General features: G+C 45.9%; 1 protein-coding gene across 16 annotated transcripts in view; it reads right to left on the reverse strand.

Moving 5' to 3' along the window:
* Positions 1-19,679, reverse strand: part of PTPRT (protein tyrosine phosphatase receptor type T) — a 1,080,869-nt gene that overhangs the window by 803,647 nt on the left and 257,543 nt on the right. For all 16 annotated transcript variants that reach the window (XM_086702238.1, XM_086702233.1, XM_086702237.1 and 13 more), the window contains exon 2: positions 617-742. In XM_086702238.1, the coding sequence (XP_086558364.1) occupies positions 617-742 (126 nt within the window). The remainder of the gene's footprint in view (positions 1-616; positions 743-19,679) is intronic.

Consider the following 19,679-nt stretch of genomic DNA (forward strand, 5'->3'; position numbering starts at 1 on the left):
GTTTTCAAGATTCAAGTCACCCAGGCATAGCCCACCCTAAGTGTGTTTTCCCTGAGTATTCTCCTCCAGGTGTACCTCCACTAAAATATACCAGATGTCACTCTCATAGGCCTGCCTCAAGCAGCCATCTATCAAGAAAGCACATTAGCCCTTTAGCCCTGCTGGTTAATGACAAGCTGGGCATTCAGGATGTCAGGACATTAACTATGAGTAATATTCTGACTGCGCAAGTTTCCCTCGAGATATACAAGTTATGTATCTATGTGTCCTGGAAGAAAAGGAAAGACCTCATTCTTCACAAGTTCTTTCCTCTCCACCCCAAATCCAACTGCTCTTAGGTTCCCAAGCAAAACCCAGGGATGCTCTACTTATAGCTAAAGCTTAGAATCTTAAAGCTAAAAGAAATCCCAAAGGTTCCTGAATCCAGGGGACATGTGATTCTTACCACATACCTTAAGAACGCACTCAGCCTTGTTTTGATTACCCCTGGAGATGAGAAACTTACTCGAAGGACATTGTCTACTGCCCTCTCCACTCAACCCATACATTTGTCCCCGTAAGTCATCCTAGAAGTTAGTGACCCTCATCCCAGCCTCCAACACAGTGGGTCACGTACCTGTGGGCACCGCGGGGTCCAGCATTGGTTTCTCCCATGTGTTAATCTGCTCCCAGGTAAACCCATTGGTCCCCAGGGCCACGCTATAACCACAGTTGCTGTAGTGTTCATCAAAGGAACAGCCACCTGCAGACAAAAAAGATACGGGTAAATACCTCCTGGTGTCTGAGCTTGGCTCCTTACCCCTGTCTCACCAGCTCCTCATTTACAACTTTGAATATTAAACTTGGAAGAAGATTTAAAAAAAAAAAAAAGGCAAGCAAATTGAGTTTTTATATTTGCTCTGGTTCTCTCAGAAAGGTGCTGGCATCTGCCGGCCCCTCCTATTTAAAAAAGTTAATAAGGCTCGTTACATTGATTTCAATCTTCCTTCCCGAGAAAGTAAACAGTAACATCTCATTCTGAGTAGGAAAAAACGAATGCCAGGGCATGCCTCTGTGACTGCTTCCTACAACAGGGACAGACACTGGAGGCAGCAGAGAGAGCACCAGCTCCAGAGTCCGGCCAGACCAGCTGCACACAGCTCCACCTTGCGAACCTGGGCCAGCCCCGGCCAGCTGCTTCCCCATCTGCGGCCCAGTTTCCCCACCTGTGGCACAGAGGGGAGAAGCCACTGGACCGAAACACCATGAGGACTAAATGAGGTAACACATGAAAAGTAACTGGCACGGAATAAATTCTCCACATCTATCTCCTTCCCTATAAAAGCAGTTTGTGAAAAATCATGTTTCATGGCATAAAAATCAAATTTGTGAAGAATCAGACAATCGTAGTTGGTGCTCATAGTGTTTAAAGCCATCTACCATTTTACAGTAAGTTCTAACAATTCAACTCTGCAAGGATTTACTGAGCATACACCATGAGCGGTAGGTCCCCTCCAGGGGATGTGAACAAAGATGTGGGCTACAGAACCAGGGCTCCAAGGAGGAAATTCTGGTCTGGATCAACAGGAGCCATGACATCCCAAAGGAGGACTGATCAGGGCTTTGGAGTACCCAGCACATCTGCGGACCAGGAGCAGGAGTGGGGGCATCCAGGTGAGCCGGCAGGACACAGAGGTGGCACAGGAAAGAGTTCTACAGCAGCCTCCTGATGGTCTCCCAAACCCCCTTTCACACCCGGCCAGCTCTGCAACTGCCCCCCCCCCCCATTCTCCTTGATGCTCAGGTGTCATCACATCACCATCTGCCTCCCTTACACACCCTCCTCCCCCATCACACATGCAAACATGGTTCCAATCCATGTACAGAAGCCATCCGTTGCTGGCCCCAGCCCAGGTCTGCAGCCTTCCCTAACATTTCCCCATCATCCCCACCAGCTGCCAAGGACAAAAGCCCTTCTCTGCACCCCAGGCCTGGGATGTTCTCAGTGGGGTAGAAGTCCTGTTGACAGATCTTGTGTGAATGATAAATGATAACCCAGAAGCACTGACCCTTAGCACCCCAATTTGGAGTCTCAGCTGAACAAAGGAGGCCTGGACGTACTTTGGTAATACAGGCATTTGGGCTTGAGTCAAGAGTATTAAATAACTTTGCACTAAGAAGTAACAGCAATTTGGGATGTCTCAAATTTGGTAATTGAGTAATTTGGTAATTACTCAATTACAAAGTAAAGGAGAGGAAGAAAGGGATTCAAGAAACAATGGAAAGCAGAAACCTACAAAAGGTGACAGCCAGTAAGAAATTTCCTGTGATGGAAACTGGCCTTGGTAGGAACTAAATCTGATTCCATTCATTCATTCTTCAGTTCAACATGAACTGAGCCGTTAATGCAGGTCCAACAGAGTCCCAGGCCCTGGCCATACAGCGGTTTACACAAGGGTCCTGTCACTCTTGCACAAGACAGAATGATGGTGAATAAGTAAATGAATAACCCACACGCATTTTAGCGTCGTGCCACAAAGGCTGCAGGTGAGGTGGGTGACAGATGACCAGGGGTTCAGGAAGCCTTCCCACCTGTCCCGGAAATAGTTCCCTGTCCTGTGTTATAATGCTCCTCCACTACACCCAGCTCCTCAGGGAGAGCAGGCCACACATGGCAGCCATGTGCCACTCGTAGTTCAGGTAACTGAGGAAGGCCGATGACCAGTGCATACTGACAAGGGACAACAGGCAAGGACAGGAGGCCAGGAGATGAAAGGTTAGGAGAGGGCACTTCACTCTGGATACAGCGGAGAACTCAGCTGGCCTCTGAAAGGCAAGGAGGGAGGCAATCAACCAGCTTGCACTAGACAGTGAGCTTCAGGAAGGCTGGGAACAGCTCTGGCACATAGTAGGGGCTTAAGTATCTGTTGAGTGAATGAACCAATAATGCTAACACAGGACTCCTGACACAAAGCTCTGTTCCAGTAACAGGGAGCACAGAGTACCCCCACACTCAACCCGCTCTGCCAAGCCCCATACTTGCCCCTTCTACCTAGAAAGCTCCTTCCCCACATCGCGTGACAAATTCCAAGTGATCCTCCTGAATCGCTTCTTTTTAATTTTTTAAAAATGTTTATTTGAGAGAGAGAGGGACAAAGAGTCCCAAGCATCTTCTGCACGGTCAGCGCAGGAACCGTAGCAGGCTCGATCCTACAAACTGTGAGATCATCACCTGAGCCAAAATCAAGAGTCAGATGCTTCACCAACTGCACCACCCAGGCGCCCCCAAATCAGTTCTTCTATAAACTTCCCAAACTAGAACAGAGTGTGAATGCTCCAGACATGAGAACACAATACACTACATTTACAATTGTTTTTTACTTTGCGGGGGAGAGAGAAAGAGCAAGCGAGAGCACAAGCTGGGGAGGGGCGGGGAGAGGGGAGAGGGGAGAGGGGAGAGAGGAGAGAGGAGAGAGGAGAGGGGAGAGGGGAGAGGGGAGAGGGGAGAGGGGAGAGAGGAGAGAGGAGAGAGGAGAGAGAGGAGAGAGGAGAGGGGAGAGAGGAGAGAGAATATGAATGAGCATGAGCATGAGCATGAGAATGAATATCCCAAGCAGGCTCTGCACCGCCAGCACAGACCCCAATGTAGGGCTCGAACTCACACAACCGTGAGATCATGACCTGAGCCAAAACCCAGATACAGACTCTTATCTGACTGAGCCACCCAGGAGCCCCTATATTTACAATTTAAAAGCCGTGATGGCAGTGGTTCCATTGCTCTTAGGTAGGCCATCCCCCTTTTCTCCATCACCATGGCATCACCTGCCGGGAGCCCAGCCTGCAGGAGACAAATGAATCGGGTCAATGCCATAGACAACAGATCCTTAACCTGCTTGAATTGATAAGCAAGGGACACCTGCAGCATCTCAAGAGTCCACTGGAAACCTGATTTAGCATCCTAAATAGACATCAGCCTCCAGGATGAGACAAGGAAAGAGTGGCCAAGACCATGCTCTGGGCATAGCAAACTGTTTGGGTCTTCTCTCTTGTGCACACAAGAGCACTGTGTCTCCAGGCCACTTGCATCTGGGCAAGACCACATAGTAAGCCCTAGAGATGTGTAACAAAGGGATATCCACCATGTGTATGATTGGCCCATAAAAATGACCTCTTACAAGGAATCCCCCTCACCTATCCCTGCTGTGAAGAACTCCAAAACTATAGGTGAAAGCAGTGGCATCCAGGGGGAACGAGTCTAGATCCCTGAGACACTGGAAGAGAGCCAACCAGTCACATGACTGGTGATACCAGCATTCACTCTCCAAGAGCAAAATCCCAACTTGTCTTATGTTACTGGCATCGTAGGGGTTAACTAGGACCATAGCAGAACCTTTCGCATGCTGTCTCAAGCATTTGCTCCATGCCAGGCAACATACTAGACACTGACTGCTTATTTTTGTTCATTTGCTTTCACTTAATGCTTGCAACTTGGTGAGGCAGATTTTTATCCCTTACTGTAAGTACAAGGTAATTAACGCACGGAGGGGTTAAGCGACCTTCTCAGCTCACACAGAAGGGAATGTTAGAGCCAAGATTAATTCTGTGGTGACCTAACCACATAACCCATGCTCATTCTAATGGACCAGAGAGAGAATATATTCCCCCAAAACCAAGGACCAAGCCTTTCACTTCTAAGGTTATGAGAGAGGATCAGAAAAAGGGCTTCCAAGGTGGTTGGACCTCTCCCATTAGAATGCATTTCTTTGCTTATTCTAGAAACAAAGTTAAATAAGTTTTTTTTTTTTTTATGTATTCTGTGCACGGGCACAGAATCGACAAAGAATTCTTACACTCAGTTTGCAGAGTGCAGGGAAAGACAGCCTCACAAACGTACACTCAAGGTGCAAAAATGCAAAAAACACCTTCATGGAGAAGGGCTGAAGCAAGCTCAAAGACCCCATTCAAAGGAGGCTGCCTTAACCGGTCCAATATACCCTCTCCCAACTCGACCACTACCACTCACAAATCCACTGTGGCTTCATCAATGTGGAAGGAGCAAATACAGCATGTTAGGCATGATGGGGAAAAAAAAAAAAAAAAAACAGCTGAAGACAGGAAAGAAAGAAAAGCAGTTTCCGACATGCCTGCCTGCTGAAAGGGAGTTTGCTATTTGGCTCCGAGCTTCCAATGGCCACTAGAAAAAGGAAAATCTGTTCAGATACTGGACACTCAGTGTTCCTACAACAAAAGCCAATTGCACAGGAAAATTACACCCATTCCAGGTGCTTGGCTCACCCAAGAATGTCTCCGCAGGACCACTGGTAACAGAAACCCCATGCTCCATCATGAACTGTATCTGAAGAAACACCCACACAAGGAGCACATGGCCAATTACATGAGACTATTTCTCGTTCTCCACATAAACTGACCGCATCACCCAAAATACAACAGGGGGAAAGCTACTCATTGGGGCTCAATAGGATTCAATCTAGAGTTCTGCTCCCCATTAGTCTGGCTTGACCCAGACACAAGTGTTAAAAGCTATTTTAGAGAAAAACATACTTAGTAAGTATTTCCTTTAAGCCATCCTCCCTGAATTTTCTTCCTCTCAACCAACAGATTGAGTAAGAGTAGTTACGAGCGCAGGATTACACATCCTGACAGCAACCCACGCTGCCGCGAGGTAGAGCCCCACTCTAGCTCACATCTCTTCCTCGTTTCTGGGTCCTCGTTTTGTGGTGTATGTGACAGATCACTAGGGAGCCCCGCCGTGGTAAAGGGAAGGATTCCAGCGACGCAGGAAGAACCGGGAACTCTCAGGAGCCACCAAGATGCAGAGCCACACTGCAAGCCAGGGACTGGCTACTGACAGCCACCAAGGGGCAAAGAAAGCAAAGACCAGTTGCTTCTGGACCCATAGCATGAAATATTCAAACCCTTGATAACCCTGAGTCTCACTGCTGTTCCTCTCACTATCTTAAAAATCATGTTTACTTTCTTGATGCAATTCCTTAGGTCCCTAATGCCTGACAGAAAAGGCTCCCGGCCGCCTCTGCAGGTGTTGGTGGCAGGCGACTTAGGAAAGACTAATGAGTGGAGAGGTTCCCAAAAGACTCATCTGGAAGCACCCCTCATTCAGTTTTAAAGAACAGGCAGACCCATTTAACTGATGTCAACCCGACCACAATCATTATGGGGGAAAACAAAAAATCCACCCCAGGAATAGGAATCAGCACATGTGTCCAGATCACACATCCTGGTTTGGAGAAGACCCACATAACTAGGGGAGGACAGGGCGAAGGACACAGCCCTACCTTCCTGCACCCAGAGAGAGGAGCTATTTCCCTGGACAAGTGGAGGTCAAAATGTGGCAAAGGCCCCAGATGCTCTGACGAGAGTCAAGCATAAAAAGTCAACAGAGAAATGGAAAACTGTAGCAAGGAAATTGGATTCTGGAAATCCATTTGGGTTTGGTAATGTATAGCAGATCAGCATCTGTAAGGGAAGTCAAAATAGTGCAGGATACATACTCTAGGATACATTAAAGCATAAATAAAGTTTATAGTGCCAATCAGAATTTTTTTTTAAACATGAGCTCTTCTTTTGAAAATGAGAAAGGAATAGAATTCAATAAAAATATAAATGCGTCTGCCTCTGCATTTCTCAGATATGAATCCTGTATTTTCTTGAACAGAATTAAGTTCAGAAGAGGAACTAAACATTTCCTGAGCTTCTGTTATATGCCAGGCACTGCACTTGAGCTGTGTAAGTATGTATTTATAGATGTGTGCATACAAATGGAAGTCCAATTACCCCCACTAAGACAGGGGATGACAAATTCCTCCGAAAAGGGCCCAACACTAAAAAATTTTCCACTTTGCAGCCATACAGTCTCTGCCACAACTACTCAACTCTGCCACTGTAACATAAAAGCCGCTGTAGACAATACAGAAACAAATGGATGTGGCTGGCTGTGTTCCAATAAAACTTTATTCACAAAGCCAGGTGATGGGCCCGATCTTAACCTAGGGGCTGCAGTCTGACACCCCCTTCTCTAAGAAAGAAACATTGCTTTCCCCGTTTTACACAAGAAAACTTGTCCTCAAAGTTACTAAGGGATGTGCCCAGCTAGGAATCTCAGGGAGAAAGAATGCCCTCGCATAAAGCAAGAACAGTACTAACATCTCCTTTTATTGGCCACTAAATGTGTACCCGTCACTGCACGCACTGCCATTCTGATTGTACCCATTCTATAGACAGAGAAGTAAACTAACCTGCATGAAGTAGTAGAGTCAAGACATTAGTCTCAGGTTGTAATGGCACCAAAGCCCGAATACTTTCCATTGCTCTAACCCTGCCCCTCTTAGGACACCGTGTGTGTGCACAGAATCCAAGTTTCACCCTGCTGCTTCCGGAGGGGCGGGGAGGGTTGGGTGGGGAGCTGTGCCTATAACATCCAGTGGTGAGACTAGTGAAGAGAGAAATCTGGAAAAAAAAAAATATCCAAGAAAAGCAGAAATTTGTCCTCACTTGCTCTACATGGCCAGGTTCACTTCCAGCACAGCTCGAACTTTGATTGACACACGTGAACATGATCAACCACAGTGATGCGCCCTGAGGAGGGTAACAATGAAACACCGCATCCCCTGGCAAGAATACAGCTAAAACTCAAATATCCCCCTCAGGGTGCTCTGCGGATACATCCAGCACTGGGGACCTGGGGAAAGGGGGAAATGAAACCATAGGACAGTGCCCTTCTCTCTCCAAGCCCCAGAGCTCCACGAATACAGGGGCATGCCATATAACCCTTCACCAGCACCTAGTCCATAGTCTGTGTTTACCTTGATTGTTCAATGAATGGACGAACGCATTTAAAATAGATCTGCACTCATACAGAGAAGCCAGGCTGAGACCCCCACAGGGAGCTCTGGTGTATCTTCCACTGGCTTCCCTCAGGGGTCAGGATAAACCCAGTGTAGGCCTTGGAGCAGAGAAGGGCTCTGGGGCTAAGCCTTAGGCTGGACCCTTTGAAAGCATTTACCTTGGGTCTGCAAATGCTCAGGACAGAGGGCAAGTCTGAATCCAGAGAATGAAGGCAAGCCGAAGGATGAAGCCAGGAGAAACCATGAAGCTACCAAACGAGGGGAAAAAGGTGAGTCATGTGGAGGCCAAGGAGCATCAGAGGGGACATAAAAGTACCGGCAGCAGACCCAGAAAGAGAGCAAGCTGCTCAGGGTTAAACTATGAGCAGGGTTTGAGCAGGGGTGGTGGGCACCATGCCAGAAGAGCCAGGTAATCATGGTGCAAGGTCAAAGAGATGTAGACACAAGGCTACCAGGCAGACACAAATCTCAAGTCGATGTGAGTGGTAATAATGACAACCAACACTCCCTGTCAGGTGCTGAACTACACAGGCCCGGCGCTACTCTAAGGGTTCACCAACGTTAGCTCATTTAATTACTCCAAGCGCCCCATGAGATATGTATGGTCATTATCCCCCATCATATCAATAAGGAAACTGAGGCATAAAAATATTTAAAAACTAGCCTAAGATCACAGAAATCACAAGAGACAAAGGGAGGGCCTTGAACCTGGACTAACTCAGTCTACATTCTTACTAATTATACCAGGTTGTCATGACAATGAACTTGGAAGGCAACCTTGATCTTGAAAGGAAGTTCTGGTTGAGGGAAATGGCTGGCCGTAAAGCGCTTCTCCAATCCCTGTGAGAAGTACACTGAGCCAGCCTGCGTGCCTTTTTCCAAATCACAGCCTCGGCTCAAGATGTCTCTCCACAGTCTCAGAAGTCAAGGCATTCATGACAGAATGCTTTTTAACTCACAATAGAGGCCACGGTGTGCTGGGGAGAACAAGAAATGGAGGTGGGGTCTCAGGCAAGAAGGTGTATGGGGTGGAGGCTCAGGCCTCCCACAGTCATCCCTGATATGTGGGAAGTTCACACTTGGAAGTTATTCAGACTCAAGATGTGGCAGGACTAAATGCTTAGGGGCACAGGAAAGGGCAATGTGGTAGGACTACTTTTTATTATTCTTTTAACTCCGCATTTAGCAAACTTTCCATAAAAAGCCAGATAATAAATATTTCCACTTTTCTGATTTTATTGGTTTTCATAGCCTTGCAACAGACTAACACAACTTAGGGGCTTAAAACGGCACCCATTTATTAGCTCATGGGTTCTGCAGGTCAGGAGTCTAGACAAGGCTGGGCTGGCTTCTCTGCTCAGGGCCTCACCAGGCTGAAGTCACTCTTCTGGGGCTCAAATCCTCTTTGGAGCTCACATGGTATTGGGCAGAATTCAGTGTCCTCTGGCTGGCTGTCATCCATAGGCTACTCTCAGCCCCTAGAAACTGCCCACAGTTCCTGGCCTTGTGGCCCTTCCCCATAAGCCCTCTCATGCCCCGAATCTCCTGCTCTGGGTAGGGCAGGGCTGGCCCAATTCAGGTAGGCCCATCCAAGACCATCTCCTTCTTGATTAAAGTCGAGTGATTTAGGACCTTAATTACATGTGAAAATTTTCTTCACTTTTCTCACTAACCTGATCTAATCATGGGAGTGAAGTCCATGATTCTCAGTAGTCCCACCCAAGGGATGCGGATTCCACAGGGCACGCATGCCACGGGGCAGGGATCTTGGAAGCTTTCCTAGAATTCTGCCCACTTCAGTGGACCACTAGGTCTCGGTCGCAACCATGCAGCAACACCACAACATAGAAGCAACCATAAGCAGAGGCACCTGGGTGGCTCAGTCAGTCAAGCGTCCAACTCTTGACTTCAGCTCAGGTCACAATCTCACAATCTCAGGGGATGGAGCCCCACTGACCGTGCAGAGCCTGCGTGGTTGAGATTCTCTCTCTCCCTCTATGCCCTTCCCCCACTCTCTCTCAACAAATTTAAAAAACTTAAACACAATTAAAAAAAAAAAGCAGCCATAAATAATGAGCAGAGTTGTATTCAATAAAAAAAAATTAACATTGCACTGTGAATTGCATATGGTTTTCACATGTCACAAAATATATTCTTTTGATTTGTCTAACCATTTAAGAATGTAAAAACCAAGGGCGCCTGGGTGGCTAAGTCAGTTAAGCATCTGACATCAGCTCAGGTCATGATCTCATGGTTTGTGGGTTCGAGCCCCGCATCAGGCTCTGTGCTGACAGCTCAGAGCCTGGAGTCTGCTCCTTCTCTGCCCCTCCCTTGCTCACACCCTGTGTCTCTCTCTCTTTATTTATTAATAAATAAGCATTAAAAAAACTTTTTTAAATGAATATAAAAACCATTCCTCAATGGTGGGCCATATGAAAACTAGTGAAGGTCTAGAATTGGTCTGCAGGCTATATACCATTCCAACATTTGCTTTAATGCCGTAAAAATTTCTAATTTTAACACAATCACAGAAAGGGGCCACGTTTCACCATTTGAGTGTTTGATGTCTGTTGAATGTCATGTGCTTTTAACAACTCTTTCCCAATTCTCAGCTATATAATGTTTTTTCCTCCCTCTGGGGACAATGTGTCTCCCAGTGTCTTCTAAAGCTACACTCTTGACCTGTGGGCTAAGGGTGACAGCAGCACAGTAACTGTCTGTAATTAAATGAGCACCCTCCCCCACATCACAGCACTTGTACTTTATGAGTCAAAACTAGCACACACCCCCAATTCACAGATGAAGAAAACACGGCCAGAGGACATGACGTTCTCAACACCACATAGTCAATGGTGGGGGGGGGGGGGCGGGGGTAAGACTCAAACCAAGGGCTTCCTCCTTAGAAGTTCTGAGAACCAGGGCAAGCTCTGGGATAGATACAACTACAAAGCTTGTGGAGCTCAATATAAACCTAAAATACAGAGCCTCTTCCTTAAAAATTAATTTCAAGATGGCCATGGCAGAGCCTAATAAGCATGGGGCAAGGGCCAGTCTCCATGAGACTGCTCAGGTCACACACACACACACACACACACACACACACACACCCACGAAGCTGGCCCTGCTCTGCAGACACGCACGTTAAAGTACCCAAACCCCCAAACCATCAAGATCCCACCCTCATGCTGCCAGATGCTTTAAAGGCAAGGCAGTATCTAAGTGGGGCTTATAACTGCGAACAGCCTATCGCGGGTAGGAGAGCCTTGCCCCCGGAATGAATGTAAACCAGACTTGCATAAATTGAATTCCTTTTTTGAATACCTAATTGAATTTGCAGAAGTGTGTGCCAGGGGGGTGTTTAAATAAGTGCACAAATATGATAAGAAGGCCTTCACACCATTATATCTAATTCAGTAAGCAAAAATAATGGCAGGGCACGTTCCAATTAGTGTTTGATTTATTTGCTTTAATAAATCCAATTAGTAGAATGTTTTATAAAGTCATCCAATGTCAAACACTCATGGACTCAACAGATAGAAACAATACTCCTAATAGAAAAAAAATGTTTTAAAGCTTTTTGAACAGTGAATTTATTATAAATAAGATGATGTCTCTCTGATGGCTTGAGCGTTCCCCAAGGACCAGAGAAAGTGTCTGATCTGCTCATTTGGTTCTTTCTCCCACAGACTCCATGAGGCAACTCAGGTTAATTGGGCCCATTATAATAAATCCAGGAATGAAAACAACAAAGGTACAAGTTAGCAAAGGGACTTCAAGGGAGAACAATGAACTTGCTGCTGGGTCTTCTAGACCAGAGACGTGTTCAGACTTCCAAGGCAGCTCAGAAAAGCAGGAAAAGAGAGGACTAACAGAAACAGTGGTGGTTCTAGAACCTGATTCAGCCCTCCCACGCCCTTTGCAGGCTCCAGCTCTCCCATCTGTAAACTAGAGAGGTCAATGTGCTTGGTGGCCCTGAGGCATTTGGACAGGCGATGATTTTCTTTGTCCAGTGAGACATACATAGGTATGGGTTAAAAGCGTGAACGCATCCCAGCTCCACTATTGGGGGGAGGTAGCTTTGTGACCTTGGCCAAGTTATTTAATTTCTATGTGCCTCAATTTCCCCATCTGTAAAAAAAAAAAAAATGAGGATGATAATAGTGCCCATCTCTTAGGGTTGTTATGAGGACTGAGTCAATTCAGTATTTACCAACCAAGACTTGGAACAGAGCCTGGCACAGAGGTGCCAAATAAATATTTAATTAATGTTTAATCCCATGTATGAATTAGGAATGGGGAAGATAACTACATTATAGGTTAGATTCAGATTGCACAATCTCATAAACAAACAGTACTTTAAAAGAAACTATCTGAAATGGCCCATCATATGCTATATGGATCAGCAGCACCTATTGTGATATGCTGATCTGTACTGGCAGTCCCAGATTCATTCTCTACTTACTGCTGTGTAACCCTGGGCAAATCACCTAACCTCTCAGGTCAGAGATTCTTCCCATGTAATAGAAGGCATCCCTTCTATTATAATACAGTATAATATTACAACCCCTCCTATTACAATAAACTCTCTCAAATGACATTTGAATTTCTGATACCCTATGAAACAGTGACTGTTCTACCATGTCCACCTGGCTCCATTTGCTGGGATATGGGACTGTCAGGCAACCCCTGGAAACAGAAGCCTCTGTTCAGACCAGCTTCTCTGAGTGGTCTGCCATGGCCCTTGGTCTGGTACATGTGTGTGTGGTACAAGAGGAGAACACAGTAATGAACGTGGCAGGTTCATTTCTGTCTTCTCATGTGCCCCAGTCTTCCTGGGCACCAGTTTACAAGCAGACCCAAGAGAGCATGCAGGAAAGGAGACATCTCTGCCCCAGGCAAGGTCGCAGCAATACTGCAGTGCACTGTGTTGGGGAGGAAAGAGAGCAAAGGAGAAGGCCATGTTTGGGCTCAGCCTCCAGCTTCAACCTGCCAAGGAGAGGATGAGGGAGCAGGGGCGAGAGCGGTCACCTTCAGTTCAAAGTGAAAAATGGCTCAATTTGGAGACCAGCTGGAGAGTTCACCAGCCTGCAAAGTCTTCCTCCCCCTCTCCGCCACCCAAAAACAGCCTGGGAGCAGGTACAGGGATTCCACTAGTCTCCCACACTGGCAGAGGACACAGATCATCTGGCCTAGCTCCTAATTTCACAGGGTGGGGAACAGGCATGAAAAGTACAAGGATGCAGAGAGGGGTGCAGCGTTGGGATGGAACCCCGCTCTCCTGGCCCGGGGCCAAAGTTCTGCCTACTCAGAAGCCAGAATAGCATCTTTCATCTTTTCTCACACAACCGCGATGCCTTTTTCATGTTTATTTCTGTGGGAGCAGGGAAAGAAAGAGATGGCCACAGGTCATACCCTGTGTCTGGGAAACTTTTTTATCTGTCAGGAAAAGGTGAATAAAGGTTTCCTCTGCACAGAAGCATGGGCTTAGAGGGCTTTCTGGCAGGCTCTGTGCCAACTTCCGACTGCCTCTGAAACCCAAGCCAAGCTCTCGGGGTCTTTGCACTTCCTCCTCCCCTGCCTGAAATGTTTTCACCATCGGTGCTTCATGCGGCTTCATGTGGCTGACTCAGTTGGGCATCGCATGCATCAAAATGCCACCTCTGTGAACATTCCAGGGGGAAACAGCCCCCTATTATCTCCAGTTCTTGTCTATTATACCACCTTGCTTATGTGCAATGGGGTTGTTACTAAGGGTTCATTCATCCCTTAGTATAAACTCTGAAATTATTTGCTTATTCGCTTATTCATTTTCTGCCTTCCCACTACATAAGTCCACCAAAGCGGGAAGCAGGTGCCCATTTCATTCGCCAATCTTCAGGACTGTTCAAATAGCCCAGCACTTTGATGTTTAAGCATTTGAGTGAATACCGAATAAATGAATGAATGAAGCTGAGTATGGCCAAGTCTCAGGATTGCATGACTTGGCTTCAGAAGATGATTTGTAGTTTGGTTCTGGAACTTTCCTTGTGACTTCAGGTGAATCACAAGAAATCTGAGCTTCCATTTCCCCATATGTAAAGTAGGAACGATAATGACAGTGGCTAGCACTTACTGAGTGTTTACCATACGCTGTGCAGTGCACTAAGGCATTTCCACAAATATCTCACTGAATCTCCAAAGGGCCCCATGAGACAGTACGATCACTACCCACACTTCATCCACAATGAAACTGAGAACCAATTAGATAACTTGCCCTAAATCTCACAGGTAGGAAATGACAGGCCTGGGATTCACACCAAGACAGTCCTACCCTAAACACATTCTTAGCTCTGGGTCACACCAGCCAAGTGATCACTAACTTTGCTACCACTGTGAGAATACCTGGATTTCTAAAAATCTCTTCTGCAAGGGACTTATTTTTACCATATGACTTTTTCACCAGGGGGGAAAAAAGAGAGAAGGAGTCACACCTTCTGAGTCTCTGTAGACAAGCCTCACCCGGTAAAGTCAGCTGAGTCTCCACTCACTGTCTTGGTGTTCAAGGTTATGGACCATTACCTGGTGCACACAGGGCTCTCCTGGGGACTCTGGTGCTCTCTCCGAGCCCACTCCAGACCTCAGCTCCATTAGTAACCTGGCTTACAGATCATCAAGAGAGACCACAGCTAGGTGCTCCCACCTGGCCCAGAGAGGAACACACCTTGTAATATATTCACCCCTGAGACATAAAGAATGCCTGAGATGATCATCTGTGGGTCATTTAAAACTTCCCAGGGCTTTAAATTTTTTCCACTTTGGTAAAAAAAAAAAAAAAAAAAAAAAACAAGCACGACCTTATTTCCCCTTAGAGCACCCCTGTGAGTTGCTCTTTGGGATTCAGTGTACCAATCTTGCATAGTTGGAACCTGAGGCTTAGAGAGGTTAAGAAACTTCCTCAAGGCTACACAGCTGGTAAAGGGAGGAATAAGGAATAGAAGGACTTTCAATCTGGCCCCATAGCACAGCCCTCTCAACTCTATCATAATATCTCTTGCATGAAAAAAACCACTCAATACCTCCAGTTGGCAACTCTTACTCTTCCTTATTATCCTCCATGAATTAATTCAGCCCATACTTGAATGTCATTCATTAATTCTGTACCAAGTATCCACTGTGTCCCAGACACCATTCTAAGTACCAGAGACAGAACAGGGATTCACAACTTGCCCCTCCTTCACAGAGTTCACATTCAATGAAATCATGGGAGGGAAATAATGCAGGTAGGTACCCACCTTGGTTTATTCACATATAATGCCTTGAACATGGCAGGCCCTCAGTAAACCTATCTGTAAGGTACATAGAGAAAGCGATCCTCACTGAGCAGCTGTTCTTTGCCGGGCATCAGGCCAGTCATCCCACACAATCTCACTTAATCATAACAACCATCCTATTACTCATTCTCATTGTAAAGATAAAGAAACTGAGAATCCATTAAGAATCCAGTCCAAGTTCCCTACATTTGTGGGTTCTGACTCTGCTTCCTTTCCCAAAAGGCCATCATCTCTCTGTTGCACAATGCCACGCATACAAAAGCCTCAGAAACATTTAGGGCTGGCTGGCAGATATTGGTTCATATACTCAGTTTCTGTAAGTGTATTAACATTTAATTACAAAGAGTAAAAACGAGGGTTCCGTAGAGTCAATTTAACTCAGTAATAGCATCCAGCATTATATAAATCACCAAACTGGTCATTGTGTAGATAAAATATTTATTGAAGCCTGAGTGTTATCATAAGTATAGATGGTATGGGGAGCTCCCTCGAAACAACTCAGCTTTGGCAAATGGGTTTGTGGTTGCCAGCCGGGCTGTATCTACCACGATGTGTTAAACGTGCATTAAAATGTGGAATGTTTTTTGTTTTGTTTTGTTTTGTTTTAGGGACAGAGCACAAAGGACTAAAGTTCAAACTACCTTTAAGGCACGACTGGGTCAGTCCCAAAGCAGTGGTGGATCCGGAGTGTGTTGAGGTCCAAGGGCCAGGGACGGTGCCGTGCGTAACAGCAGTTAGAGCTATGCTGGCAGACCACCCTGGTAAATCATTAAGCCTGTGTGCTCCTTCTCTCAAATACGGAAGAGGTGGTCTTTGATGACCATTTCCTAAGGAGATAGTAGGGCAGTCTTGAAGATTCCTAAGCACAAAAAAAACAAAACAACAACAACAACAAAAAAAACAACCAGACTCCAGTACCTCAAAGCTGCCTCACCTCTGCTTCTCCAATGCCCGGGAGTTTATATGACCAGGACCTATAACCACTCTTCTCATCTTTAGATCGGGCACTCAGCAACTTCTAGCTCCATGCACATTTTTTTTTTTTTTTGTAATCTGTAAATGCCCAAAGCAGATGATCCTATGAGCACAGCCCCTCACAGCAAGACTCTGCCTCAGGCTAAAACTCTTTGGAACAGAAATGAACTTCTAACAAAGCTACCAACTGCGAAATCACATCATAGCTCAGGCTCTGACAGGCCAAGAGTGGTAGATGGTCTTGAAGACCGAGGGTCTGTCTAGAAGAAAGGAGCCCCGCATTAGACTTGCTCTGCCATCAGCTAGCTGCATGACCTTGCCTGAGTCACATTCAGTTTGACATACATCTCACTGCAATGCCTACGAAAACACCGGAAAAGGTGAAAACTTCCTGTACAACTGAAAACAAGGGCTCACAATAAAACAATTACATGTCATATGGAGGATACTGAAATGGATTTAGAAACGTAAATGGCAGATCACTCTTATTAAAATCTGGGTGGAGATAGGGGAATTGGGGAGTTGAACCTCATATACCTGGAATTAAGGAGGTGGACCATGTGTTCCTCCCACACTGCGAACCCCCAGATCAGAAATACACGCAATCTACTAAGTAGAAAAGGGTGCCCCTGGCCCCCTACTTGAGTAAGACCTGTTTTAGACACTTGGCAGTTTCTGTTCCTTGCTGTCTCCTATCTGCAGTCAGAAAATAAAATCTTCAGGGGAAAGAAAAGCTATGATGAGCAAAAAAAATAAAATAAAATAAAATAGAAAAAAAGCAAAAGAAATCATTTTGAAAACTTAAAGAGTAGACCTCTAAAAATGACCTGCTACAGGAACGTGAAATACACTTCAGAAAATGTTAGCATCCTCAATTGGATACAGAGAGACCCAGCCCTTGAAATGACAACAAAAAGCCACAAAGAGACCAACATAACGAAAAGACAATAGGACTGAATGACAGATCTGTGGGTTAAGAAAGGATTTCAGGAAAAGTGAAAATGCAAAAAGCAGAATGGAAACCAGCATTGGTGAAAAAGATGGTGGTATAAACATGAATTTATCAATCCCTCGGATCTCGACACCCACTGAAATGAACTAAAGGACGCAAAAGTAGCAAAGAAACAGTAAACATGGTGCCTACGGTCCTACGGTCTTTTCTCACCACCTTAGAGGATGGGAGACAATTTGGGCCCACACAAAATGCCAAAAATTTACATACCAGAAAACTCATTCTTGAGAAAACGGTCCAGGCATGAGAGGAAGTGGCTGAAATTCCAGAAAACCCAGGACTATCTGCCAGGGGAATGCCAGGGGCTGTGGAAAAGATTCAGGACACCTGACCTGAACACCTGCTGCCCAATCCCCCCTGCAGCAACAGCATCCAAAGCCTCAGTCATGTTTGGTTTCCCCCCTCCAACCCGTTCTCCGCAGAGGCCCTGGGACCTTGTGTCACCTGGGAGAGCCTCAAAACTGAATTGGTAAGCACTGGGGGCAGAGTGAAAGCAATGAGAAATGGCAAAACAATTTTCCAGGTTGAAGAACAGCAGCAGTCACTGTAGCAAAGCAATTATGAGAACTGCCCAACTTTCCCCATCTGGAGCCAGGTGAGAGAAGTTCATGTACCACCAGCACGTGCAGGAACACTTCCCAGAGGCGCGGCCACCTAAAACGAGCTGGAGCTGGCGGCAGAGAGCCCTCCCACATCCTCCAGGGTGCTGGCCATTAGCAACTGCAACTCCACTAACACAGAGAGAAGCAAAACCACATCCCAATCATGCTGAGAACCCACAGATGATAAGCATCTCGGACCCCAGCCCATGACCACGTGACCTCGGACAAGCCAGTTAATCTCCCAGTTTCTATTCCCTCATCTGTAAAAAGACAATACTGTACGTATACTTGCGTGTATATGTATACAGTATACACTATATATACCTGTATGTAAATACTGCATATGTTTATGTGCATATGTACACTGTAAATACTATATATGAAATATACCCCATTAACCCAAACTACATTTCAACTTCCACTTGTCTAGATCCCCAAAATGTCCCTGCCTATTCCCAAAGCCCCACCACCAACCTCCAGAAGCAAAGTATGATGAAGGAAAAGTTGGAGACTCATACCTGAATTACTAAGACCTAGAGGCATAGTGAAGCAATGAAAAATGGAAAAACAATTTTAAAACATTGTCATTAAAACTTTTAAAAACTATCTTACTTTTGATAATTAGATAAAATATACGACTATCTGAACCTGTTGCCAGGGCCTTGGAAAGGTAACGGGACAGTGAGACACCCTCCATGGCTTCCCAGGTGGAGGACCCTGAAACTCGCTCACAGGATGCATGAAGGGGGTGTGACACAGTGCCTGGCTCCACAAGCCATCAATATCTTTATGTGCAGCAGTGCCACATGGCGGATGGAGGCGTGTGAGATGTGTCCAGCACTTACGAACCTCTACTGCACCTGCATGGCTGTGCATCTCACCTTCAAAACAGCAGACCTCACGCAGGAGATGGGGAGTGCCGGCGGGGGGGGGGGGGGGTCACCAACACTATTACTTTCATACATTTTTGGATTTTTACCCTGGGGAGTCAAACATTCAACAACCGTGCTAGAAAACACTGCTATTGTCCATGGCTCTGGCAAAACACTGTAATTCAGACATTTGTCTTGTTTGCTAAAAGATGCTGAGGCCAATGGGTATTGCAGACTCCTGTTAATTTTCCCAGTCCTTTCCCTTTCTTTTCTCCCTTGCAGCTCCCTGCATGCCTCAATCACATCTTTGAACCTTTCAGCAGATACTGATACCTAAAGCTGGTTACCTTATCATCCCCTTCAATCCCTGTAGGTCCTTTGGTTGAAGGTATCTCTCCCAAGTAGCCCCAGGCCACATCGCATGACACACCCCAGACCAAGAAGTCCTGCTGCACACCTAGGAATCTGAAATGGCTTTGATTCAGATTTCACTACAATTACCCTTCATCTCCACCCATGAGCTTTTACATAGAGTTCTCTCTGCAGTTTCTCCACAGTCCTGGAAGGCTCCCTCCAGGCAAACCAAAAGAAATAGAGCTATGCCCTCGTCAGCAACACCCGCACACCAGGAATTCATGGGGAGGGAGCAATGCATTCCACAGTAGAATCAGGGGCAATTTTCATATTCTCCTATGCCATTTCCTAGTTATTCAGGAAATAATAAATGTTACAAGGTAAGATAGGGAAAGTCTGTTGGCTTTCTTACTGAAAACAGACTACAGAAATGATGTTGACAGAGAGTAGGCTTAAAGGTGCTTCATTCCATCCACTCTCCAGGGAGTCTACAGATTGCTTCAGGATCAAACCCAACCCATCACTGAGAGCAACATGCTCAGTCTTCACACTGCTTTGAGCCCCTGGAGAACTCCCTTGGTATCCACAAGAGCATCTTAAGAGGCCACCACACAAAATAAATAAAAATTTATTAAGGTGGAGCGGATTATAGAACACAGTCTTCTTTGAAATTAATCACAGAAGAACATTTT

Source organism: Puma concolor, chromosome A3 (genome assembly GCF_028749965.1).
Source record: "Puma concolor isolate L17-30 chromosome A3, mPumCon1.1.hap2, whole genome shotgun sequence".
Taxonomy (NCBI): Eukaryota; Metazoa; Chordata; class Mammalia; order Carnivora; family Felidae; genus Puma; species Puma concolor.